Source organism: Trachurus japonicus, chromosome 4 (genome assembly GCF_045865225.1).
Source record: "Trachurus japonicus isolate A0001 chromosome 4, Traja_1.0".
Classification (NCBI taxonomy): Eukaryota; Metazoa; Chordata; class Actinopteri; order Carangiformes; family Carangidae; genus Trachurus; species Trachurus japonicus.
Genome location: NC_140910.1, coordinates 11,397,028 through 11,425,018, shown reverse-complemented (window position 1 = coordinate 11,425,018; position 27,991 = coordinate 11,397,028). Strand labels below are relative to the sequence as shown.

Sequence of the window (27,991 nt, the reverse complement as noted above, 5' to 3'; positions counted from 1 at the left end):
TGCCTTCAACAGGGCTGGCTACATCATAATAACCATGTTGACTCGTTTATGCTTGCATTTTCGAGAGGAGATTATCAGCAGACTAAACTCTCGCAACACAAACCACAACAAACATAACCTCATCCAGCTGCTGAGAACACACAGGCGAACCGTGTTCATACATTACGCCGCTACTTCCTGGAATGTACATGCCTGATACGTTTCTATTAAAATTTAGAAAGAAAGATGTCTGACATCCTGGTACTTTGAGAACACGGCTATTCTGAGAAAGATTACGCTCCTAAAGCACAGCTAAAGCCCGAGGGGGCAGTGGTTCTCCTCGGCAGCTCTGTTTACATTCCGCACGTATGAAATGACAAACTATGGCGGACACAAGCAGCATCAGGAGGGGAATCGAGCGCTTCATTATCTCTCACAGAAGCTTAATGGTGACCCAGTGTTTTGACTGCCTTGGCATCTCTTGACGGCATGACATGGACTAGCTTGTGGTGGTTGCTTACTACTCTATTGAGAACAGCTTACACAAGCATCGTAACACACACACACACACACACAAGCTTGGTTATGTAAGGTCCAGTGTTTCTGCATGCTTCCCCGATATAGTGGCTTCTCACTGACCCCACTATGGGACCGCTGAATCAGGCATTATTTAGGTGCAGGTCGTGCAGTTCAAAATGCAGCGCAAGTGCCATTTTTAGCTTCATACATGCACCACTGAAGACTCTCAGCTACGGTACCGTCATCTGGTATGGGACACTGGGTTTGTAATGCATTTCACAAACAGCTTTACAAAGTTGCAAAGTCTTTCATATGCATGAATAATGCCATCACCTCGCAGTGAATAAGCACAGCAGCACATGCTGAGGGTTAACCAGGGGCCAAAGGTGACACTTGCAGTCAACTTTTTGAATCACCACAGACAGAGCCGACACGCAGCTGAATCACCTCTCTGTTCCACTTTAACTGCCGTCACATCACTGTGTGTATTTATCGCTCTACCAAACACGTCACATGACATCAGGCATTTCTGTGTGGTCATGTGACACACCCACCACGCATCCTGGCCCCTCCTTCCTCCAACTGCTCCTTCCAATGTGGAAACCATGGCAACGGCCAGTTGGAACCAGTTTGTGACACATAGCCTTCATTTTGTGTGAAGTGCGAGGCAGAGTTCAGGTGCTGCTGTGGGAGAAAATGGAGCCCAGGCCTCAGGAGCCTCAAACTTTTCAAAATGGGGCAGGCTGCCGACAACCACACAGCGACTTCCTGTATGACTCCTGTCAGACCACTTGCTGGTGCAGAGTTTGAGAGAAACCTGAAACTCCAACAGACTCATCTCTACGCACAACCACGCACCGCGCTCGCATGCATGCACTCGATCCGAGGCCCCGCAGTAAAAATTAAGCACTTATAAAACAAACTCGCACACCGGGTCACGTCACCTCCCTTTAACCCATGTGATGATTCAACATCAATTACACATAGCCGTAACAGAAATGCAGCAGCAAACTGCTCTTTGCACCTTCTACCCTCGCAGACACACACTGGTTTGTAAGCAGATTATGGTGCATTTTGTCCAGCTGGAAATACTTACAAAGGGTTTACTGTGGACAAAGTTGGCTGACTCTGCAAGACTGAGGCTCAGTGTACAGGAATAGACTGTTTAAGGCAAAGTGTTTATAGAATTTCTTTCCTTGTTGTCGACAGACTAATGGCTTAGACAGTATCATGTAAACTGAATGACCAACAAGCTCTAATGCCCCTGTACTTGAACATCTCATATTACTCCAGAGGTTCAATGTATAAAATAGAAACAGAGCACCATCAAATCAAACACTGATCTTTTCCTTGTCTAACCTTTTGGACGTGCTCATGTCGACGGGCTCCTCTCCAGTTTGCACCTCCACTTTGATGGTGGCCTTCACTTCCCCAGTCTTGAGGATGCTGGCTGCTACCTTGGCCGCCTGCTCGCTCTTCAGCTTCACACCCTCGGCTCCAGATGCCACCAGAGCCAGGGGAGCTTCGGCTGCATCTCCCCTCTCCATCTTAACCCGTTTGTTGTCCCCGTCCCCCCCTGGGGACCCAGAAACAGTCGCATGGTCCCTCTCGAGAGCCCGCTTCTGGCTGCGCGTTTGCCGCACTGCCTCCTCTGACATGGCTGCTCTCACCCTGGAGAGAGAAAGAAGAAGAAAACAGTTACAAGTGGTCTAAACACACTGACACGACACACAGGATTCAGGTTTATGCAGTAACACATGGACCGATGTGGGCTGTCACTGGGGGTTAACACTGAATTGTCATTAGACGTACTGTATGTGAGAAAGGAGAGGTGGATTCCACAAGTCATCTCTCACACTGAATTTTATTTTTTATTATTCAATCACATGTTGTGCACACTTCACTATCAAAATCTCTGCTTTGCCCAACTGTGTAGGTTCATTTGAGCAACTTATATACCTTTTTTTTTTTTTTGCTGATGAGGTTACCATAACAATCACATGGTAATACTTTATGTGAATGTTGTACTACTGCGTTAGTGAAATACATTTTTGACATCAAGTGAAGATAGAGAGGCTGAGTACAGGTGCAATGAGGAAGAAGCACCCTGTGTGCATCTTGTGAAGTAACATGTTTATACTTGAGTTACCATAGCTGAGATACCATTAGGACCTGTTGTGTCTGCATCAAACATCGTTGTGTATCCATCACAGGAAATACAAAAATTGTACTCTGTCTCAGTAAGAGCTAAACCAAACCTCTCAACATAAACTCTGTAGTATCACACCAGAGAGAGTTGTGCTGAACTGATTATGAGCACACGGCTGTGATTTTGGTCAGAGGTACAAGGCCGCAGGCAACCATACATAATTTAATTCAAATGTTATTTCTGGAAGTGCATTAATCTCTTCACTGTGCAAAATGTGTTACAATATGAGATGGATAACTGTTAATGTGATGATAATTAACACCTGTAAAGTGTCGTACCGGTAGTTACTAGTCCCAGTGCTGTTATACTCGATGCCTCTTGTCCAATGAAATCACCTACCTAACTGTTAAAATCTACAATATCACACGCTAGTGAAGATAACATTTAATGTAGTATCTGCTTGTTTTTAGTACCTTTTATCACATTTTATTCCACATACTGTCAAACCAGGTACAAAGACAGACTGCCCCATTTGCTGACCCAAATCTTACTCAGTACAGTAAGAACACAGGAAGAAGACATACACTTTACATTGTGGGGAAAAACCTATTACACAGCAGAAAAATGGCACCACTGTGCAACAGCAGACTCTGTTGAATAAAAAAAAGTAGGGCTGACCCAATTATCATATTTTGATCATCGAAGCTTCGCGGACTCAATCGATTTTAATCGAAGCTTCAGCGGCCGGCGGGCTACGCGATCGTAACGTCTGAAGGGGGGGGGGGGCGACCGTGGGCGGGGGGGTGCGTGAGCGGAAATAATGAAAGAAATGGCAAACAAACACTGCATATCTCCAAAATCAGGCAGGTTTCCAGGATACCAAGTAGCCTACGCAATGTAACAATTGCCGATGAGAACCGGTGTCAAAAAGGGAAAAGGGAGGAAAAAAATAAATAAATCCATCACGGACTTTCATGATCGATTACCGTGGCAACAAACGAAGCTTCGAAGCTTTGAATTTTTGGGGTCAGCCCTAGGGCAAGGCAAGGCAATTTTATTTGTATAGCCCGTTTTTACAAACAGTTTGTCTCAAAGGGCTTTACATGACATCGTAACAACATCCTCTGTCCTTAGACCCTCACATCCACTGAGGAAAAACTCCATGGAAAACCCTTTTAACAGGGAAAAATTGGAGAAACCTCAGGGTGAGCAACAGAGGAGGGATCCCTCACCCAGGACGGACAGACGTGCAATAGATGTTGTTACAGACAACCTAAAAAAAAGAATGATGCATTTTGCACAGTGGTGAGTGAACATCTGTGCATGTTTAGAGATTCGGATATGAAAGGCTAAATGATGACTAAGGCTCAAACCGAGTGCAACTACAGACCATTTCTGATTCCGAGAGCTGACTCAATGTCTTAGTAGTACAATGTGACATAATGACAACTCCATATGACCCTATCCCAGGATTCCACAAGAGACAAAAAAGCACTCCCTTGAAAACCTGTTCAAACCGGTCTCCGCTTCAGAGAAGGCGCAGGTTTAACCCCTGGAGAGACAGAGTGGCAGAAGGGAGGGAGAGACACGGGGAGGCCACGGGACATTCCAAAACACGTCCATCAGCCAAAATGAGGCGGACACGTTTCTGACATGACTTCAGGAGTCAACGACCCCTAACAGACATAAATAGCTGTCATCCAGAACCCACCGTTAATGATATTTGAAATGCTTAAAATAAGTGAAACACTTTTTCAGTATTGGACACAACATCCATGTAGAAATTCCATTAAAGGGATAGTTCACCCTAGAATGATATTTCGCTCATTATCTACTCACCCTCATGTTGACTAAGGGCTGGAAGAAGTTTCAGAGTCCACCGTCCCTTCTCTGAGTTACAGGGGGTCTTGGCGTAGCAGTGCATGTCCATATAACGGTTGCAAAGGGACACCAGAGCTCTTCGTAAAAAAACACACACAAAAAAACATCCAAATATCTCCATGATGCTCGTATGTAATGTCCGTCTTGTGCTGAAGCCCCAAATTGCGTAATTGTCCCGGAAAAAATTAAATAAGTCTATATTTTAAGCTTGTTTGTAGCGGAAGCTTCTCGAAGCTCCTCTTCCTGGTCCGTCCAAATCTCGCGTGATTTGCGCCGGCGTCAGTGCGGTTACTGCGAATCACGCGAGATTTGGACGGACCAGGAAGACGGACATTACATACGAGCATCATGGAGGTATTTGGATGTTTTTTTGTGTGTGTTTTTTTACGAAGAGCTCTGGTGTCCCTTTGCAACCGTTATATGGACATGCACTGCTACGCCAAGACCCCCTGTAACTCAGAGAAGGGACGGTGGACTCTGAAACTTCTTCCAGCCCTTAGTCCACATGAGGGTGAGTAGATAATGAGCGAAATATCATTCTAGGGTGAACTATCCCTTTAAGCCTTCAAAGATTTAAAAAAAAAAAAAAAAGCCAAGGGAAGGTTATAATGTACTGAATGTATACAAAACATCCCACTTAGACTTTGTCAGAACTGTAACATAAAGTGGGAAAATAACACTGCTTTTCAGCAACCAAGTTTTATTTTACTGTAGATAAGACACTGGCATCTCTGACATGCTGAAAGATGTTAGGCTGAGATGCCTAAACTACAGCAAAACTAAAACATTCAGTTTTTTGTGAAGCCAAAAATCCACCCTGCTATGTTTAACACAGCAAGGACAGATGTTCCCTGCTGTACCATCCGCGGACACAAAGGCCATCTATCTGCCCGAGATAAAAGCTTGTGTGTGGGTGTGTATGTGCCCATGTGCCACACACTGCTTGAGAAACCATGCTTTACCTTGTACGACTGTACAAATGGTGGCTGCATGTTCTCTGGCTGCGACATAGAGCTGGTGAACCGTGTCAAGTATGAAATGACTGTAACCCTTTGGGACCATGAAGAGTCACATCTGTGCGGCACTACTACTACCATGGTTGCTGGTTTCAGGTCTAGAGACGTGGCTACTTTTGTCCCGGGAGATGGATGTCATCATGAACCCAGTGTTTCATGTGCTTGATGCACTGCTGCTTAGCAACAAGGGGTGCAAAACTAATAAAGTTCTGGTCCTATGCATGTGCTGTGATAAGGATTGTGTATGCACATCAGACTGATGCATGTACCAGCTTTGTTGCCGCATCACACTCCATCTCACTCACCTTCAGTGAAGCACTGCTACGCACGCATGCCCATTTTCAATTCAGCTCTTTGGTTTCTATATGAACCCTGGAGGCTTGTTGTGTGATGGGAGGTCCTTCACAACATCCACTAAGAGCTATCGAAGAATACAAAAGCTGGAGGAGATTCATCATGTGAACTATATGGTGGTAGCCTATCACTCCTATCATTCACAGTGAAACTTGAGAAGGTAGGGAGGCAGAAAAAACACGGCATCAATGCTTCAAGCTGAGAGACGCTAAGATAGTGTTGCACTGAGACACTGTCCACACTTGTATGTGATGGCAGGGGGGTGACAAAGGGCAAGCAGGTAAAACACAAGTCTAGAACTTCTATGACAGCTCATAATGAGGACAAAGCAACTCTGTCCTGGTTGAACTAATCAAATCAAATTACAAAAAATCTACGATTGCTGTTCTAAAACAAACATGCATTTCACCACATCAGACACCAGGAATTTGTATTTTATAGCCAAGCAATTAACTGCAAAAATATCTTAATTCGATCAGAGCCAGTATCCTTACTGGCAGTTTCAATGCTTTCCCCAGCTCCACCCATTCAGTGTGTAAAACCAAGTGGAACTAACATGGCAATCTTACAAACAAGTCTGACTTGTCTATTACGGGGAAAAAAAAAGCCGCAGCCAAATTAGTTTCCCCATCTGCCATGAGTAAAACATGTTAGAGGTTACATTACTTGATTCCTGCTAAACAAACAAGACAACATATGAAATTTTGAGATTCAGCACCACTCTATACATAACTATTACTCGGTACATTTACATGCACAGCTTAATCAAGCTATGCTCAAAATTCGATTTTGGCGTCTAATCGGACTCTGTCCTGTCCCAGTTTACATGCAACAGAGAAAATTGAATAACTGACGCCGTCCTCCTCATGCAGCGATATGCATCGTTAATACGGCCCCGTCCTGTTGACTTTTCTATCACTGAGTAAAAAACTGAATATAAACGAGCTAAGCTTAATAAATTCCCAACTACAGTCCTCAACCAGACCCGCCGGTCTGGGCCGGGTTTGGGCTGGAGAATAGGATACAAATGAAGGTCCACAGGCTTCCTTTCTCTCTCTCCCTCTCTCTCTTTTTTAAAAAATGGTCACCGGTCCCGCTGTGTGAAATGCACTGAATCGCACCGTTTTTTTCTTTTCTTTTACTGAGAAGCCACACGGGGACATACATGAAGCAGGCAGCTCCTCTAACTTCACACTCTTATCACTTCTCTTCTTCATCTGTTATGACAGTTGCTGGCAGCTTTGAGGCTCATTACTGCCACCTAGATAGATTTTTCTTTTAATATTCACTCAGACGTATTCGTTGTGTGACTGTGTGCAGCGAACCGTGACGGCACGGGACGGGACATATACCGTAAGGTGTATAGATGCTAAAGAAAATCGATTTCCAATCGCATTATCTGGGTGTCTTAATCGGAGTTGGAGAACTCCGATATTAGTCGCGTTCACATGCACTTCTGTTGTCCAGTTATACAGTTATAGTTGGATTAAAGCAATAATTCGGCTTTTTCAAATGTTATGTAAACGTAATGTACTGAATGCTGTTCTCTAATGCAGCCATCAAGTTTAAATACTCTAGATAAGGGGTGAGCAATATTTTAGGGCTGTCCCAATTAAAGCAGAAGTAAGCGATATTTTTGTGTTAATATAAGTCTTAAATAGTTATATCTTCCGACAGCAATCACTTACATAGAGTGTTTGGACCGAAACACGGGTCTGTCAGTCCCTCTGCTCTGCTGTAAGCCGAGGAGAAAACTTGTATCCTACAAGTTTTATCCAATGAGGAGAGAGAACGGCATAAAGGGCTGTGTGTGCAGCCAAGGGATGCGCCTGAATGTGGTGACGTAGGGACGAGGACTGTTATGGTGCGTTCAAGGCAGCCCGTAACTCGTGTTTTTCCGACCTGTGAAGTCGTACCAGTTCGATCTGGTACGAGTTCACGGGTCGGAAGTTACGAGTGGCCGTTATAGTGACTTTCACAGGTAAAACAGGTCGGAAAAACACGTGTTGGTTGCCTGGAACGCTACAAAGTCGGAAGTCGTGACTTGAAGCTGTAATTTACGGTTTCAAAAGCCTGCCTGGAACGCAGCATTAGCCAAAACGACAGGATCGCTTACTTCTGCTTTAATTGACCTAATCAATTACGTAAATACGTCGACACGTGCTACATACCGTCGAGTTGTTTTCGATTACGTCGATGACATAATACATCGACACGTACAACACACAGTCGAGTTGTGAACACGTGCAGCAGGAAAACAGAAATGGGGTACCACAGCAGCACCACGGCGATAAACGAGCACCTGAAGCGGCAATATCGTTCCGTTCATTCATCTCCGCATAGCGCTCTTTCGCCGTTATTGGCGTACACTAGTGTTTTTGACATTGACACGATTTTGACATTCTCAGATCGTCCCAATCGCCCTCCCTGGAGATCGCCGATAGACCTATCTATCGCCGGGGTCCGGGGGGGGGGGGGGGGGGGGGGGTTGGCGGCGGCCGTTCCACGTGTTCGTTCGACCGGGGGGGGGGGGGGGGGGGGGGGGGGGGGGTGGGGTAGCGGCGGCGGCAGCGTATGAGTATCGCTTTTACCGTGCCCTGCTGTCATGCATGCGCGCTTCTCTCTCTGTGTGTGTGTGTGTGTGGGCTAATAATGGAGAAAGAGCGCTATGATCAATGAACGGAACGCTATTGCGTTGCCGAAAGCCGAAAAATCTATTCATGGCGGACGTAATTTATTTGTGGCATATCAGTGAACACGTCGTCGGGCTGTGACATACAGTTACAGGGCTGGTGTCGGCAGCCTAGTCACAGCCACAACACCAGCTAAACATGTTTCCTCAAATTTGAGGCGGAGTGGCCACCCTGTTTACCACAGAGATTTTGTGTGCGGTCATATGACTACCTGGCTCCGTCTGATTGGACGTCGCCAGTGGCTGCATTTGATTGGTGAAACCCATTTGACAGAGTATAGTTGGAAGCAGCAAGCCAAGCGGCTTCATTAAAACAAAACAAACAGATTAATTAGATCAATAAAAAAGTAGCGAGTATGTGTGTGTGTAAAATCGGCAAGAAAACAAAACATCGCCGATCGTCCTTCCAATCGCCGATAGACGATTGGATCGCCAATCGGCACAACCCTAGCACACACACACACACACACACGAACGACAGCAGTGCGCGGTAAAAGCGAAACTCATATAAAACTCAAAATAAAAAAATCCTAGAGGAAACACTGGTCTGCTCCATGACTATACTAAATAAATGTGCAGAGGAATGCACACCAGAAAGATCATCTGAAGAATTTACCGTAAATTCCGGACTATTAAGCGCACCTGAATATAAGCCGCACCAGCTAAATTTTAAAAGAAAATAGATTTTGTACATATATAGGCCGCACCTGAATATAAGCCGCGGGTTTTTCATGTTGTAACATGAGACACAGAAAGACAGTACACAGAAGATGTGTGGAACTATACAAGTCCGCTCGCTTTTCCGCTGTTTTGGTTACGCTCCTAGCCATGTGCATTTGTTGACAATGAAGCCATGTGCATTTGTTGACAACGAAGCCGGCGAAAAATCAATAAATGGAGCGGTGGATAACGTTACATAACATACGATGTTATGCGTGTGTGTTTGTGTAGTACCGTCATGAACAAGAGATTATGGGTTATGGAGCGCGTTTGTGTTGCGGTGTGCAGACGAGAGCTGGGACACGGGGCAGCGACCAGGTGCTGTAGTGATGTTGCAAGGTTGGTTTTCAGCCGTGAGACGCCAGGTGAAGACGGAGAGCCTCCGTTCTCACTCGTAACAAGTCATGTAGCGAGTTAAACCATCACAATTACTCCGGAGGCACCAACACGGCATCAACACAGCACCAACAGACAGTAACATGCCTGGTTAGAAAATAAAACTCTGCACCAAAACGCAAAACCAGTGTCTTCTTCGGCGCATAATCTTTCCCCACATGTCTGTCTCACTAGCGCTTCCTGCTAGAGCGCCTCCCGGAGGCCGTTGGCCAGTAAAAATCTATAAATTAGCCGCATCGTTGTACAGGCCGCAGGGTTCAAAGCTTGAGAAAAAAGTAGCGGCTTATAGTCCGGAAATTACGGTAAATAAGAGAAGTGTTTTTTGTAAATGACTAAATGTCAACCAAAAAATAATTGTTAGATTTGTCAAAACATTAATCGTTAGACTAATCGACTAATCGAATAAATAGTTGATAGATTAATCGGGAGAAAAATAATCATTTGGGACAGCCCTACAATATTTATTTCCATACCTGACTCTGATGAAGTAAGTGAAAGGCCACAAATTTGAAAATCGAATTGAAACAAAATACACGGTGCTGAATTATGTTAAACCAGCCAGTGAAGGTGGCAGAGGAAGAGCAGCGCCGTTTGGCCCACAAGAAAGTTAGAACAGTTCTCTAGTGGAAGAACACGAGGAGCAAACACATCCACGGTTGTCCTTCACATGATAAGACTTAGGAGCGTCGCTGCTCAGGCTGAATGAACGGACAATTAGAAAAGAAAAAAAAACTTTGCTCATATCCTCAAAATGACAGAAATCTGTCATAGTGAAAGAGAACTTCAATCCCTGCTATTATCAAGTCTATCATGGGATGCCTGGAGGGAAGCTGTACCCCAAACCTCTCCTCCAAGGTCTCAGCCACCCAGAGAGGCAGGTCTGTCTACTCCACTCCAGTATCCATTTCAGTCCATCAAGCCTGCCATGCACTGTCACATTAAGCTCTCTGACTTACACCACACACACACACAAACCAGCCACTCTGGAGGGCAGGCTCTGGTTACAGGAACCTTTAAAATGATGATGAAATTTTGAAAATCAGTTTTGTTAATGATCTTCTCACAAATCAAAAGCTCAACAAGATCTGAAAAACTCTGCATTACTCAAACGACATTTTATCATCTGGATCATTTTGATGTTGACTTTGTAGGTGTTTCAGATTTTGTCTGTATGGCGTGTGTGTGGTTTTAAGAGAAGTAATTCAAGCACTTCTAGTTGAAACAAGACAGTATATGGGTGGCCTGTGTTTGTTCAATGTCCAGATTGAGGTTACAGTAGAAAAGTGTTGGAAGTGTAGGAACTGCTGACAACAACTGACATCATTGCCTCGTATTTGCTCTCTGCCTATTGTCAGTATTGTCATACAACGAGAACATCATGACTGAATCACAGCCCATTAAAACTATATGTAACCAAAAGCCATAAAGACGTTGCTCTGAACTTTCAAGCACCGTTGCTGGCTTGCCATGATACTGTTTGGACATAACTTTTCCGGTGACATCACGGCTGACCCCGATTACCACTACTGCACATTTGCGTCAAGGACAGAAAGGCAAAAGAGAAAAACAAAGCTTCAAAAAATAATCAACAATTTTGATAGTCAACATAATCATGACTAGTCGACTAATCTTGGCAGCCCTACCTGCCTTTATAGTTTGGATGATCCGTTAGGGGCAGTGTTTAGCTCAGTCGGTAGAGCAGCCACCCCATGTGTTGAGGCTACAGTCCTCACTGTAGGCGACCCCGGTTCGAATCCCTCACCGAGCGGCCCTATCCTGCGTGTCATCCCCCCCCATCTCTGCCTCCCGTTTCCTGTCTCTCTCTCGACTCTCCTGTACATTAAAGGGGAACTATGCAAGTCTACTCGCTTTTCCGCTGTTTTGGTTACGCTCCTCTTGCCCATGTGCATTTGTTTACAACGAAGCCGGCGAAAAATAAATAAATGGAGCGGTGGATAACGTTACATAACATATACGATGTTACGCGTGTGTGTGTGTGTAGTCATGAACAAAAGATTGTGGGTTACGGAGCGCGTTTGTGTTGCGGTGTAAGGTACTACACTGATGTTGCAAGGTTGGATTTCAGCCATGAGACGCCAGGTGAAGACAGAGAGCCTCCGTTCTCACTCATAACAAGTCACCAGTCATGTACTTAACTCACAATTCACATCACAATTACTCCGGAGCTTTTTAATGAAGGTAAATGTAGCATAGCCACGGGAGAAATCCTGCTTAGTTCCTCGTTAAAGGCAACAAAAAAAAATAGATCTGAGAAGTGACAGAATATCTTCTCATGTTATGGCTCTAACAGCACACAGCCTTCACCTGGGATCCAAAACAAAGGTATGTCCTCATAAAGTGACAGGAGCTTTTATTTACCCATTTATTTACAGCTTCTGAAGATAACAGGTCTCTTTTTGGTGAAGACTTGATGCAGATTTTTATTTCCAACTGCCTATGTTTGATGTGTATAATTGGTCACAAGTAATTCGGTATGAAGCCTTGTTTTCTGTTTTTACCATTTCCCATATTAAAGCTTCTAAATTAAGAGTTAATGCAAACACAACACTTCCTGTAAACATTTCAAACTTCAGGCCTTCTGCTTCTTCAGTGAATAGAAACCTCTATTCTCAACAGGGCTTTTATTGCTGTGCTGACATGCTGCAGTACATGCATTGTCTCATTTGCAGTTGCTGGCGTTTCTATTGTTTACATGCTTTTCACCTCAGCTAGCTTCTTAGCTTAGCAGTTATGGCTTACCTGTCTTGTTCTATCTGTCAGATATTTAGTTATATATTAGTATTTATTAATCTACCTCATTCTGTAAAAGTGGCATGTGTAATCTAAATAGATTGTGGCATCGTTCAGTGTATTGGAAGTGCTCCTCCACTTCCCTGCAGTTCTTATGCAAGTGCAGCCCTAGTTGACGCAGGGACATTGCTGCGCTGCCACTTTCTGATAAAATGAAATAGAAAGCTTTTGTTGTCAGTTCACATTTCCAGTTAAAGTAAATTACTTTTGCAAGTCCCTGAATGATAAATTCTGCTTTGTCTACTCACACAGCAAACTTCTATACATCCATTGTGATTGCTGCCAGCAGTAGATATAATGCCTACTGCTTTTATCCAAACCATATACAAACTCAAACTCATAAATGTAATGCAGTTAAATAAAATGTATCATATTATCTGTACCCGTCCTTGTCAATATGGACCTAATAATGCTAGATTTTCGCATTGAACACTGATATACACATTTTTGTTGCCTCCAATCAAGGAGACAACAAAAACACACACAAATGACACGAGCTTGAAGGTCTGTGCTCCACTGAGCACATTAAAATCTAGTGAATCATTTGCCATAGCGTCATACTCATCCAACAATTCAATGACCCCCTGTGCTCTATGAATAGAGGGTACACTCCCATATGAGTAATAATGTTTCATCTGATAAAGGTGAACAACAACACTCAGAACTTTATTTGCAATTATCCTGAAATCACTGTCAGCCAGCTGAGCGGTATTTAAGACACAGTGGGTGCTGTAACAATCAACCCTCCTCCAAAGTCATTTAGATCTTTATTTCTTGCCACCTTAACACAATATCCCCAACTAAACCAACTGGGTCTGTTCACACATACCACAAAACGTGATGGGGTGTTAGTTGCTTAAATGTATTTTGAAATGCATTGCAGGTGCCGTACATTACATCAGTCTCACCCAAGTTCCACACAGCTAAAATGTTTGTTTTGGTGGCCTGTCTTACAGCAGCGCAGCGAACAAGGTGAGAGGCTGAACTACAGCACACAGCACTCGTCTCAGCTGCAGACACCAGAGTATTAACCACAGGTTTTAGGTGTTAAGGTGATCAGTGACTAGTAGTACTGTATTAACTCATTGAGTGCCAACCACGTAATTTCTCGTTTTTCGTTCCCATGCGTTGAGTGCCAAAAACGAAATTTTTCGTTTTTTGCTTTTTTTTTAAATTATGAAAATAGACACTTTAATACACATTATATGTAAATTTGGGGACTCTACGACGAGGAGAACTGAAATAGATGACGATCAAAGTCACATGACAGCTCATGATCTGGAAGTTTTTATCATAACTCAGCTTCTGCAAACGGAGTTCTGCATGCAGATGCAGCGCAGCTGCTCCGCTGCTGCTCCGCTCTCACCCGCGAGGCTGCAGCAGCTGGGAGCTGAACCAGGAAGCTCTCAGCCCACTGTCCCGCCCGGTCTTCATCTGGAGCAACACCGTGTCCTCCCCAAAGTCCTCCCGCGGTAAAATCTGACACCACCGACCCGTACCACAGAAGGACCACGACCACCGGCGGGACCGGTGTTCGCGAGCCGCTGTGGCCGGCAGAGCCTCACGTTCCGCGGCGAGAGGCTGTGACACGGCACGGTGCGTCTGTGTTATTGTTGTTTAGTGGCGCCCCCCCGCCCCCGATGGTGGTTTTGTGAATAGAACAACAATTGTTGTGTATATTTATCTTATACGAGCCCTTTGATCCAGAAATGCGAGTGTGAGAAGAGCGACAGGCACAAACAGCGCACCTTTCATAAAAGACGCTCTATCTCCTTTTCTAGAAAAAAAGGAGGGATTTTGGTGAAACCCAGCCATGTTTAGCTTGACTTTTCTCAGGAACGGAGGCACGTAGAAACAAACGGTTTGTGGCCATTTGAAGGATAAAGTTAAACCTTTCAAATGAGCCACAGTATGTGTTGGTGGCAATAATATAGAATACACTATGGCTCTAAAATAAAAAGTCAAATATGGTCTAATTTGCCGGTACACTTGACTAAAACTTTGGAAAGGAGCGCGGCACTCAATGAGTTAACTCCAACCTACCGATCATGTATTTTTATTGAAAATTGACCAGCTGGTGATCCCCTAAATTGCACCATACAATTACAATAAAGCTGTGTGGTGTAGCTTATAAGCCACTTTGCTATTTCAGAGAAAAAAAAAAAAAAATGCAGCATCTATGAAAATTACGATACAATGCAATAGAGAGGGGAAAAGACAGCACCAAGTGATTAGTGATCTGTGCCCGTTCCTCTTGGGAGACTATGGAGGAGAAGTGGATGTATGTCCCCCTCATTTCCCTCAGAATAATAAGGCCTGAGGGCAGAGCAGATCTTAAGATGGAGAGAAAACAAAGGAAGAGGGGAGTTATGGGCTGCAAGTGAGATGAGACAGCTCTAGCGGCCATTCAAGTTAATCCAACATCACACATACATGAAAAGATTTGTACCTAGCTGTTTGACTTATTACACAGTAATGACATCAAAGCAGGCTTACTCGCATCAATAACCTTAGCACATGCATTTCACTGCGAAGGCTACGTTGGGTAGCATTAATCTTCTTGTCTATGAATTAAGGTGTACAGAGTAGTTCAGCCTGGGTCTACTGCGGCAAGATTAAAATGCACCTGCCTCAAAGAAAATGGAAATCTTGTGACCTGGACTGACACCACACGATTCATTCTCAATAGTCACTCTCCTATTGTGTCCACTAGTTCATAGGGAGGTGATCAATAGCTAAGGCTTATCCTTGCAGGTAGCATGCTAGTCTCTCATGTCCAGCGCTGTAATGATCTTCCCACTGGGACTGGACCCAGCCAGCTAACGCATTAACAGCCATTTAAAAGAACGCAGGCTTTTCAACTATGTCCTTGGGGTTCAATACGAGAGGAAACAACAATTATTCTGTCCAGTAAAAGCAATACAAGTGTGGATTATAACTGCCCAATAAAAGACAGCAGAGCGACAACTTATTTTTCTTGTGTGGCAAAGGGGCCCTGGCCCTCACAATATTGAATTAATCGCTCAAACTGCCTATTATCCTACTGCCAGATATGACCAGGCAATAATTATCTTAAATTCAGGGTGACTACTTCCTACTCGCCGCCATAAAGCGCACGCTTGCTCAGCTACTTCATTTATGTCATGCTCATAAAATGTTTTGTTTTTTTTTACAACTAAACCATTGTAGGATATGAAAGAGGGCTATTCTTTTCCTTTGGGATATCTTTCTAACTAACAAATAAAGATCAGACTACCTATGCTAATCTGTGCTCACCAGGCAAGGAGTGGGGGCAGGGACCAGCTGAGGTGGTGCCATGGTTGGGGGAGGGAGAGGGGTGCAGAGCGCATGTGGTTAGCTGAGCCATAATCTAACTGTACTCAAGTGAAAAATACTCTTCCTTGTCTTCTCTCTTCCTCTCTCATTTGCTCACGCTCAGTCCTTCCCTCCACCCTCCCTGCCTCATGCACTCACCCCCCCCTCCTCCTCCTCCTCCTCAGTTGTTCTGTTGTTGGCTCGGCCAGCCCAGAAGTGTGTGCCCCTACTGGTTGGGTCCCGAACGCCAAGGGTTAAGCCCCTGCCATTTTAACGCCACTGACAGATCAGACCATTAGGGTGTTACCTAACAAAATGGAAGCCTTTAACCCTGAATCTGCCAGAATGCCTGTGTGTGTGTGTGTGTGTGTGTGTGTGTGTGTGTGTGTGTGTGTGTGTGTGTGTGTGTGTGTGTGTGTGTGTGTGTGTGTGAGACCGAGCGAGTGAGAGAGCCAGAGCCAGAGCCACACAGAGTGTATGTATGTGTGCGCATGTCTCCACCTGGATTCTCCCTCAGCTATGTGACCACGACAACAGCATTAAGTCCAGGAAGTGCAAACGACACTTAAAGGCGTAATCACACAAGAATGCATAAAAACAAGGCCAAATTAAAAACGCATACGACCATAGCTCTATAGTTAATGAACCATGACATATACAACAACAAAAAAATTAAAAAGTCATTCTCACAGTCCACAAACATACATGTGTAGAGCATAAAAACAGTCTGTAGTATTTCTAGTAACTGATTCACACACACATGCGCACACGCACGCACACACACACACACACACACACTGAACAGAACATTAAAAAGCTCTTAAACATCTTAACATCTCCTGACAACCTTCTCTTCTTTCTGATGCCTCTAATCACAAAATCACTGGATATGTTTTCAACCACAAATGTTTACTAGCTATAATAAAAAGGAATCACTAAATGTTTTCAACAATCCTAGACAGGGATAATCTCCAATTTCAGCCAAATTGCTTCCAAATGGTTACTCCATAATCCTGTAAAACCAGAAGCCCATACCCACATGCAGAGGGCCAGGACACACGCAGACTGCTATCAGATTACATTTCTCAGAAATGGATGGCAGCAGGAAGTGGCCAGTGTAGGGAAAAAAGAGTTTAAAGGGTGCAAACAAAACACAATCATTTTGTTCCAGGGGTCATACGCCAGCGCAGGGGGTGTGGAGCATGCGCACACGCGTTGTCTAGTTTAACTCCGATTACGGCGTATCGAGGTAAGATCAGAGGGCATAATATATTATGAAGGATAAAGGAGTTTTCTAAAACTAAAGTAGGCCATTTCAGAGAATGAATAATACAATTATTTTTTAATTATATAAATTAAATTATTTACAAGAACAAAATGTACACTAAGAACTATAACCACCCTCTCGTATACACATCACAAAAGCAGAACAACATGCCATGCAACATTATTTAACAGTTTCCACATATAGTGTCTAAAAACAATGGTAAAAAGAGTTTCCATAAGACTCAATGACTGGTCCGTAGGCGTGTCACCATCATAACTGGCTGCTCACAATTATTTAAGCTAATCGCAATGATTTTTGCAAAATTATTGAAATCATTTCCATTCTGCCAGTCAGCCCCTCCACCTGCCGTCGCTCTCGTGTGCGGTCGCACCGCACGTACACACACACACACACACACGTACGTACACACAGACACATGGCCAGGTCGCGGTTGGCCGCTAATTAAGCATTATACCATGGTCTGGGTGAATACTCGATTCTGATTGGCTGCGGGGTGTCACCCATAAAGATGTTCCGGTCAAATTGCCTGATTACGTTCTAAATATTACTGCGCTGGCTCAAACGCTTGTTATACAACAAGTAGTTCCGACCAAGCAATCTGATTGGTCAATAAGACATTTAGAACGTGCTCAAATCAGCATTACAGCACGGCTGCCTTATCACTGAAAATATTACTTCGCCATGTCATGTTGTTTACACATCTCCATGGCAACATGGACTTTTCCCCCTTTTATTTTGAAAAACGTCATTTATTACTCGTGAAAATAAATCACAAACTACATTGACCTCCTGTAGGTTGTTCCTGACAGCTGCCAAAGTCACATTTATAGAACAATTATGTTATTTTATTTTTTGTTAATATATTGTAAACTTCCCCGTTACAGCCGAGAGGATTGTCTCCCTCCCATGTGTGTAACGTTACAAAGTCGGAGAGACACGAGTTGTGATCGCGGTGAATATGTTTTTTAAAATATGGCCTGGAGCTGAATTTTCATTGAAATAAAACGGAGGTGATTACCTGTATGTTTCTCTCTCTCCCTCTCTCTCGCTTGCGCCTTTTGGGCTTTTAAATAATCTGGAGTAATCGTTTGGCTTTCTCTATCAGCTGTGTCGGCGACACGGCGCTATAACTTCATTTACATGCGAGTTTGCGGTTGTAGAAGCTACATATGTGAAAGGAAAAAAAACGGTATCTTTGTTATAACTTGGGCGAGTTTGTGCAGTGTTGATTTAGTTCGGGAAAGTCCGAGACCGCGTTAAAACATGAACGTCAGCTCAGAGTTCACTCATCTGGGACTAGAAAATCATTTCTGTTGCTAGGTCGTTACTAAGGTTCGGACTATTTGCTGTAGAGGTGAACTAGGTTCCATTACACATAGGAGTCTACTGACGTGACTGATTGTGTTTCAGTTATTAGTCAGACCCCATTTATTTCCATGGAAACGGGAAGCACACTCGCAAAAAACTTTAAATTTTGAGAGCAAAACGTCCATCAACATGAATATTTATTTAATTATACGCTCTATTTTGTTGGTAATTGTTGTATAATCGCAATATTACCCTCGAGGGTGTGCTTAAACGTAATTTGAGCACTTCGGTGATGCGGTCAGGACCGAGGCGCTGCTCGTGCTCAAATGACGTTAAAGCACACCCTCTCGGGTAATATTGCTTAATTGGTAACCACAGTAATGGACACTCGGACCATAACAACTTTTTTTCAGAATATCATGGCACTGGTGTCTGTAAACACACAAGCGGTAAGAAGTGCACTGGCCGTCTGAAATAATACTTTGTGTGGCCATGCGACCTATATTCAGAAGCGACTTATATATTTTAAAAAAAACCCTACGCTATGACCACAAGAGGGAAGCACGGCTTTTATTTCTAAATCCCTCCTCATTCAGTGGCTCATCTTCATCTTCCTCATGTGCTGTTCTCCTCGCTGCGCTGTCTGACCTGTCTCCGTTGCGCCGTAGCGCTTTACTCCGTCAATTCAGAGTATTTTCACAGCGTATTCTGCGGTCAGTCTTCGGTCTCTGCTCCGGTCCCGACTGGGCTCCGGACACGGAGCAGAGACCCAGGTCCGACAGTGCAAGCCTGTCCCTCTCTGAAGCAGAGGAGAGGTCGGCTTCACTCCCGTCTGTCTTCACAGACAGTCCACAAAGAGTTTCTGATCACAGGGTTTCCAGCGCTGCCGCCTAAACTAACGTGTTAAAAAAAAAAAAAGGAGCGATATTCACCACCGCCGCCGCCCCCCCCCACTTCATGTGTCAAATATTGTGCTGGTCATAATACAGAACAGGTTGTGGCTCGTGTCTGTTGATCAAAGAAGTTGAAATATTTCCATGTTTGTCTATTCTGGGTCACATTTAGAAGTCATCACATTTCAGGCCAAAGGGGAAGTGTTGGTGTTTTTACTGTTCTCCAATGTAAAAATGGGTCACGTGTGACCCTTAACATTATTCAAGGTTTAAAGCCATCAGCCTGTTGGTTGCCAGTGAATTAAATAAATAATGTGTTACATAAACATTTTTAATTTCACTCCCCAATTTCTTTTTGTGCCCCCAAATAGTTTACTTTAGATGCTCCTGCGACACTTCATTGTGCTTTATTGAATGTATTTTCAACTACAAACAAGCCTAACACGCAACTTATATATTGCAATCAATTTCTAGTTTTGTGACTCCGCATTTCTTTTGTACGTTTTTTATTTGTCATGATAGGTCTTAAATTTCATCCATAATGGTCTTAAAAAGGTCTTAAAAAGTCTTAAATTTGAGCTGGTGAAACCTGCAGAGACCCTGTTATAACGGTAAAAACAACATTTTAACGATAAAAACAACATTTAATTATAAGTAATTGATATTTATCTCGTAAGTGACCATGGTATAAGCGGGATAATGCCCTTCGAGGTGTCCGATTATCAGAAATTAATGGACTTCGCGGAAGCAACCGTCCGACGCGACGCCTCCGCGTCGTCCATTAATTTCTGATAATGGACACCTCGTCGGGCATTATCCCTTACATATCACACGAGAGGGAGTGCTGATATACAGTACAGCACAACTTTGAGTGTATTTTATTAGTTGACAGTAATAAGCTACAAGAGATTATGATTTGTTTGTTTATTTAATCATTTATTTGGCTCCGCCAACACAAATAGTTCTGCAACTGGAAGGGAGACAAGCGGTCGAACTTTTCCTACTAGCTTACAAGTGGCCCCTTTTCCACCGAGCTGGTTCCAGTGCTGGTTCTGAGCCAGTGTCTGACTATCACCGGAGCAACAGGACCAGCATGAAGATATACAGAGACGTTATCGATACCGTATTACATTTGTTTATCTGCTATGTAATCAATTAGGGTTGTGCCAATCAAATTACTCTGTCGGACAGAGCGATTTTTCGCTCTGTCCCTCAAGATGAGAAATCCCAACTCTCCGGCCGTCAGTCGCTTGTCGCTCAGTGCTGATTGGCTGCCGTAATCTATGCGTAACTATGACAACTACTGAAATCATGGAAACGTAATGACGACGTGTGCTGCTGCCCTCTTGGCCAGGTCGCCCTTGAAAATGAGATCTCGATCTCAACGGGTCTTTTACCTGGTTAAATAAAGGCTAAATAAAACGTAATACAACTCCGCCGGTCCGGCAGAGCAAAGCTGGCTTGGCGTTGTACGGCGCTTGTGGGACTTCCACAACAGGTGGCAGCAGGTCAGCCGTGCTGGACCAACACAAAAAGGAAGAGAATGGCTTGAATGACGTTATCAGAGCGATCTGTTGTATCGTTCCAAACTGACGAGCGGCTGCAGCTGAGTGACAGAGCGATTTTTTTGTGACAGCAACAGAAATAAAAAGTCAGTGTGAAAGCACCTTAAAGGGACAACGAGGAGTTTTGGAAAAGCGAAGCGTTTTCACACTACATTTATGAGCCTCCGCGGGCACCGTAAAATTCTTTTGACCGGCGCAAGACAGACTCATATTTTCATTCATCAAGAATTAAAGTCAGAGGTTCAAAGAGGTTCACATACCGTCGTAGTTCTGACCATAAACGGCAATTCAGCTGCATTATTCTCATGACTCGTAACTGACTAATAATAACAAAATAACGATAGAGACAAAACGATATATTTATCGAAAATGGGCCCATTAACAAGTGTGGGTAGCGGAGATTCATCCACATTAACGTGAGACTTTTTTTATAACCGAATAGAAACTCTTCGTTGTCCCTTTAATAAACGGCAAATGCATTATATTGTGCTAATTGTATAATGATGAAATTCCATAGACTGTAAAAAGAATGGACGTAGCGTCCGTGACGTCACCCATTGGTTTGGGGGAGTCTGTTTTGTGCCGCGACTACGGGGGTTTGAGCCGCGCCATGTTGGATTCTACTTGCCATATTTGGAGCGGTGCGGCCGTTGGCCGGCCGAGGGCCCGCCCACTGGCCTCGAAGCAGCGGCCTCCGGACCTGTCACTCAACGTTTCCGCGCCCTAATTGGCCAGAACTTTAAACCTAATAATAGTAAAACGGTAGAGTTTAAAAAAAATTCACCCCCCTCAGAGTGTGTGCGGGGGTAGAAACTATCGGTTGAGACCAAAAAATAAAATGTACCAGGCTGTAAATATGTTTTTTTAAGCTGTAAAATCGGCTATTTTAACATGGGGCTCAGTTGGAGTTGCTCCCTTCTGGAGCCAGCCCCCAGCGACAGCCGAGGGGATTGCAGCTTTTTGAACGCGGAAGTGAGCTTCACTTCTCAGAATCAGAATGCCTTTATTGTCATTATACCACTGTATAACGAAATTTTAAGCCCTCCCCCCCTTCAGTGCAAACAAGCATACTATAAAATACAATATAAAAAACACTTTCAATAATATAAAAATAAATAGATAAGAATAAATTATATGCACAGTATATAGCACAGCAAATTTGTGTATATTGCACAGTATGTGAGGTAGTTTAGTGTATTCCAATATGTATGAGGTAGTCCAGGGTGTGTCTGTGTGCGTCAGTGCATGTGTGAGTTCAGAGTGATGATGGCTGTGGGAAAGAAACTGTTCTTGAGTCTATTTGTTTTGGATTTGATGCACCTGTAGCGCCTTCCTGAGGGCAACAGGTCAAACAGAGTGAAGCCAGGGTGGGTATTGTCCTTGGTGATGTTTTTTGCTCTGGTGAGGCAGCGGGAGGTGAAGATGTCCGTCAGGGAGGGGAGGGGGCAGCCAATGATCTTCTGGGCCGCCTTGATGATTCTCTGAAGCCTCTCCCTGTCTGCCATGGTGCAGCTGCTGTACCAGACTGTGATGCAGTAGGTGAGTATACCTTCAATAGATGAGCGGTAGAAGGCCAGCAGCAGAGAGGAGTCCAGGTTGTACTTCCTGAGTACTCTTAGGAAATGTAACCGCTGCTGCGCCTTTTTGATGATTGCTGTGGTGTTTTCAGTCCAGGTGAGGTCAGAGGAGATGAGGACGCCGAGGAACCGGAAGGTGTGGACCCTCTCCACACACTCACCGTTGATGTGGAGTGGGGGGGGATCAGTGCTGAGCTTCCTGAAGTTGATGATGATCTCCTTGGTTTTCCTGGTGTTCAGAGCCAGGTTGTTTTCTGAACACCAGGCTGCCAGCTTCAGGACCTCCTCTCTGTACGCCGCCTCGTCGCCCCCGGAGATGAGTCCTACCACGGTGGTGTCGTCCGCGAACTTGACAATCAAGTTGCTGTTGTTGGCAGGACTACAGTCTCAGACCGACAACTGCCCCCTTGTGAAATTCCCCAGTGATACAGCCAGATCTCTGTTTAAAACGGGCTTCAGAGTGTGCACGGAGCGGAGAGGAGAGGCTGTTCACAGACAGTAGAGTCAGGGTCCCTACAGCTTAAAGGGACTATGAGGAGTTTTGGAAAGCAAAGTGTTCTCATACTACATTTACCATGAGCCTCTGTGCACGCAGTGAAATTCTTAATTCATCAAGAATTAAAGTCGATCAGATACCGTTGTAGTTCCGACCATAAACGGCGATTAACGAGACAAAACGATATATTTATCGAAAAAGGAGCCGTTAACAAGTGTGGGTAGCGTAGATTCATCCACATTAATGTGAGACTTTTTTATAACCAAATCCAAACTCATCGTTGTCCCTTTAAGCCAAGTTAAATTTAAGACTATTTAAGACATTTTTAATGCCACTTGAAATTAAATTTAAGACCGACTTCACAATAAACACAAATGCACCAAAAAAAAACGTCACCACATCTATTACTTAGGGTTAGGGATCATTTTACCCACTTTCTTATGTGGTCCAAGGTAAAGTGACTGCTACATGAATGATGGGGGGGGGTGCTATGAGTGAGTAAGTGACATCATTTAACAGCTGTCTAGTTGTGGAGAGGAGATGATAAACTAAAAAGGACACGTTTGCTCTGTTTCCATCCAAAGTGATTCGAATGACTGGGAAATGCTCATTAAAAGAAGTTTGAGTCCTGTGTGTTTCCATTTAAAGTATGGACTGAAAACTACAAACTCGCGTGAGTTTTCCACAGGTTGGAATTAAAATCCAACCCGTGTGTTGAAGCTCAGAAAAAAGAGGGAGCCCGTGGCCCCACCGGACCCGAGTCATTTTTTGGCCCTGAACCAGCGGTTCCGGTTGTATTTTACACTATTTGTGTTTGTGTCAGCTAGACACTCACTATCTCACAGACATGAGGGTGCGTTCAGGTAGCGAAATGGTACCATTTGATTTACTGTGGGAATTCGGTCGGTACCAATAAATGTACCAAATTCAGTTCTCATCCCTAGGTACATGTTGGAGGTGGCTGAAAACCTAATTAAATACATACACATACACATAAAAACAGAATGAAACTAATGTATTCAGTCAGAGTACAAATATTCCTTTTCATGATGGATCAGTGCCCTTAACTAATTAGCATGTTCTCAGTGTCACAGCTGACATGAACACCGAACCTGTCTGACCTTTAAGTGTTGGCCTCCACACCTAAGAAGATGCTCACATTCTTGAATTAAATGATAATGCACTAAAACAAAGATTAGTTACGATAAGTTAACACCTGGAACAAGTTAAGTCTTCTTTAAGTGGACACACCTAACATCACTATTGGGTGTGGCCCAAAAGTGTCATCTCATGCACTTATTACCAGTCCCAACAGTAACGTCACAGCTCGGTAATGAACTTGGATACTTTTGAGTGTGGGAGCAGAGTGTGATTTTACAATGACAGGGTTTCCAGTTTTAGTTATTCTAATCCATTCATAAATGTAGCACCTGTAACTTAGGTAGATGTTGCTTAGAGCTCTTCAACCTCAAACCCTATGCTCACAAACAGACTATTGTTTTAAGCGATACTCCACCCTAACAGCCCGGTCGCACTGCCCACGGAAGCGCAGCGCGCGTCCTTGCAGGCGCTTGGCTGGTCGCACAGGGAGCAGCTTCTCCTGCTCTCTCTGCGCCGGTCAAACATCGACTCCACTCGTCTATTCCCGTCTGTACTCGGTTTTCCACACACACAGGTCTGTCTCTAGCTCTGTATGAATGGATGTGTGTGTGTGTGTCTCGTGTGCAGACACAACTGACAAATATTTATAGACGGACAAGCAACAACTTAATTAATCACCAATTATTTTATTTTGAAAATTGACCGGATTCTCTCGCCTTTTCTGTGCCTGACTTCCTAGGGCTGGGCGATAAAACGATAACGATATATATCGCAATATAACTTTACTCAATAGCAATATGAGACGTGGTCGATAGAAAGTTGATAGGTTTCATTCATTCATGTTTTGACAGAAAATAGCCAACAGCCAATTAAAACGAGAGCTGCGCCGCGCTGGACCAATGGCTGAGCCAGCAGGTTTGGTTGACACAGCACAGGAAGACATTCAAGACAACACAACAACACGTGGTAATGTTTGGGCTGCTGCAGCCGTGCGCGTCAGCGGGACATTGCTGGAAAAAAAAAAAGAGCGAGGATGAGTGTTGCCTCGAAAGAAAAAATGAAGGAGAACTTGGACGAGTCACGAGTGACCGTGAAAACACGCGTGGTAGCTACGTCATGTTTACATTAACCCCGAGATACAGCACTGTAAACAACGCTAAACTTTAACCACGGAGACACCAGGCCAGGGTTTCCCGCAGCGCTTTCCTGTTAAGGCGGCCGCCTTAACAACAAAGAGCTGCCGCCTAAACTAACGTCTTAAAAAAAATATAACAAGTAAATAAATAAATCTAATTTCACATTAAATCCCTGTGGTTTGAAATGATAACTGTCAAATCGTCTCGGTAATTAGTGCTAAGAGATCCCGACCCGATCAACGACAGAGACATCTACTTTCTGTGCGCAGCCAGCGCTGTGCCCTGGCACGTCAGCACCACCTGCAAGCAGCTGCAGCTGCAGCTGCAGCTGCAGCTCCAGCTCACTCACTGCTGCTGATAGAAGGTCGTCACAAGAACCGATAAAAACCTTTTTCTTAACCATGAAACTTCCCTCCTCCTCAGCGCGTCGGGTCGAGTCCTGTCGGGACCGACGCGAACGTTACACACGGGCCAGAGCTCGCGCTGGGGCGCCAGCTGTTCGGTGTGCGCCACAGCGGTGGCACGTCACGTGACATTTAGACCATAATAACAACAACAAAAAAACGTGTGTAAACGCAAAACTGAGCTGAAAATGAAACAATGAGTCAGTTTTGCACCAATCTGTGGAAACAGCCTAAACGTGAATGAATGAGAACAACAGTTATATCACTGAACTACTTGGAGGATAAAAGTAATGACTACATAACTTCATGTTTGTGTTGAGGCATATTTACCATTTTAACTCTGTTTTTACTTCATTGTTAAACCACAGTGGAGGCTAAATATGTGAAACAGTTATTTATTTATTTATTAAATAAAGTAGCCTGATGAATTTAAAAGCACTTTTTTTGACCTTCTTTAATGAAATTGAATGAAAAATATCTGATACAGGATATAAATCCTCAGACTCAAATAAATAACAACATACAAAAATTAAACACAAATACAACTCATACATAATCACTAAAATACATAACAAAATAATCCCCCAAAATCTCAAGAAACTACAAGATCGTGGTATTGAATAATTATCAAGAATGTTGGAAATTGACTAGTAATGGTATCAGAAAGTTCCAGCCTCGATGGCGAGACCGCAGGAATTGGCTGGGATATGTTGTTTTTCGTTAATATGGGGATCGATACCTATTGTCCTGGGCCAGTGGTTAGAATGGTGGGGCCAGTGATCTTCAAAAGCCACTGGCCCAGAGGGCCTGTGGCAAATTTCCCTTATTGTCTACCCCTGAGAGTTACTGACAGACACGTGTTTCGGTCCAAACACTCTATGTAAGTGATTGCTGTCGGAAGATATAACTATTTAAGACTTATATTAACACAAAAATATCGCTTATATCTGCTTTAAAGAACGCCTGAACAGCAGAGTGATAATGTCTGTAAAAGTCCCAGTCCTGTCCAATCAAATTATTTGGTTGGTATACTAACTGTTGTATAAAAAATTTTTATACAACAGTTAGTATACCAACCAAATAATTTGATTCAGATAAATAAAACTGGTATTATATTTTTATTAAAAATATAATACCAGTTTTATTTATCTGAAACTGTTATTACTCATTGCTTTTATTATATGTTCATCATTACATCTGCATGTTCAGTTTTTGACAGAAAATAAATATTTAAATCAAAAATAACCTTCTGATATCTTCAAATCTCACATGTGTGTATGATGGAACATTTAGGCTTGACAAAAATAGTGACTTGAGTCATATGGTAATATATATCGATATCGACTGATATGAAAAAGAATATCGTGATAGGATTTTTCTCATATCGCCCAGCCCTACGACTTCCTGTCTGGTACGATCTGGTCTATCCAGCTTGACAACGGCCCTCGCTGCTCGCGTGAAAAATAGAACAGAACTGCAGCACTGCAGCGCGCGCCCCGCAACGCGGGATGTGCGGCCAGTCAGAGATGTTAACATGGGCACCGATCAGAAACTGCCTCCGCTCCAGGGCGCTGCGCTTCGGTTCCACGGGCAGTGCGTCCGGGCCGCAAGTCTTATGTTTGAAGTATGGAACACAAGGCTTCTGTAGACATGAAAGGGTGGATGTCAAAGGTTTCCCGTTTACAGTTTAGTTAAGAGCAGCAGCTGTCAATAGTGACCCTGTCAGTCACAACTCTGACCAGCTTTCAGGACAGTAAAAAGTCTAGCACCATCCAGAGATTCTTATGACTCACTCATATCCTTCCATGTAGTCAATGGTGTGAATATTAATGACTGCACCAAATTAAGGTTGAAAGAGAAACAACTTATTTTGTCTTTGAAAAATAATAATTCCCACCAATCACATATTTATAACAAAACTAGCCAACAGTGTTCGGCCACCAATCAATCTGGGAATCCCTAATATGCAAGTGTGTGTTCATGCAAGTGTTGCATTGTGCTTGCTGCTAAATCTGATAACCAATAAAGGAAAGGTGGAACAAAAATGTACTTGTTCTATCTTTGCGTGTCTAATGTGATATGTTCAAATGTCATATGAATGAGCTGCCACTGCTCCCACACCTTTTTACCAGCTGTCATTTTACAAACATGCTTTGCCCACTGCTGTATACTTTATATGACATACACTGGGAAAGTGACCAGTGGCCTCAGACTTCCAAAGCTAGCGTAGTTAACCTTTGCTTTGATGACTGTTTAGGCCGGGAGTGAAGTATAAAATACATGAACATACAAGCTGCATAAAAACAGTCATGTGGCATGGAGTCAGGGAGGACAATGTGTCCCCTCTTGGACACATGCCTTGATGCTGCATGTATCCAAGTTGTTGGTCTG

At 43.7% G+C, this 27,991-nt stretch overlaps 1 protein-coding gene across 4 annotated transcripts in view; it reads right to left on the bottom strand.

The window, feature by feature from the left end:
* gatad2ab (GATA zinc finger domain containing 2Ab) overlaps window positions 1–27,991 on the bottom strand; it is a 40,763-nt gene that overhangs the window by 7,843 nt on the left and 4,929 nt on the right. For all 4 annotated transcript variants that reach the window (XM_085773909.1, XM_085773911.1, XM_085773908.1 and 1 more), the window contains exon 2: window positions 1,858–2,169. In XM_085773909.1, coding sequence (XP_085630035.1) covers window positions 1,858–2,156 — 299 coding nt within the window. In that variant the 5' untranslated portion in view covers window positions 2,157–2,169. The remainder of the gene's footprint in view (window positions 1–1,857; window positions 2,170–27,991) is intronic.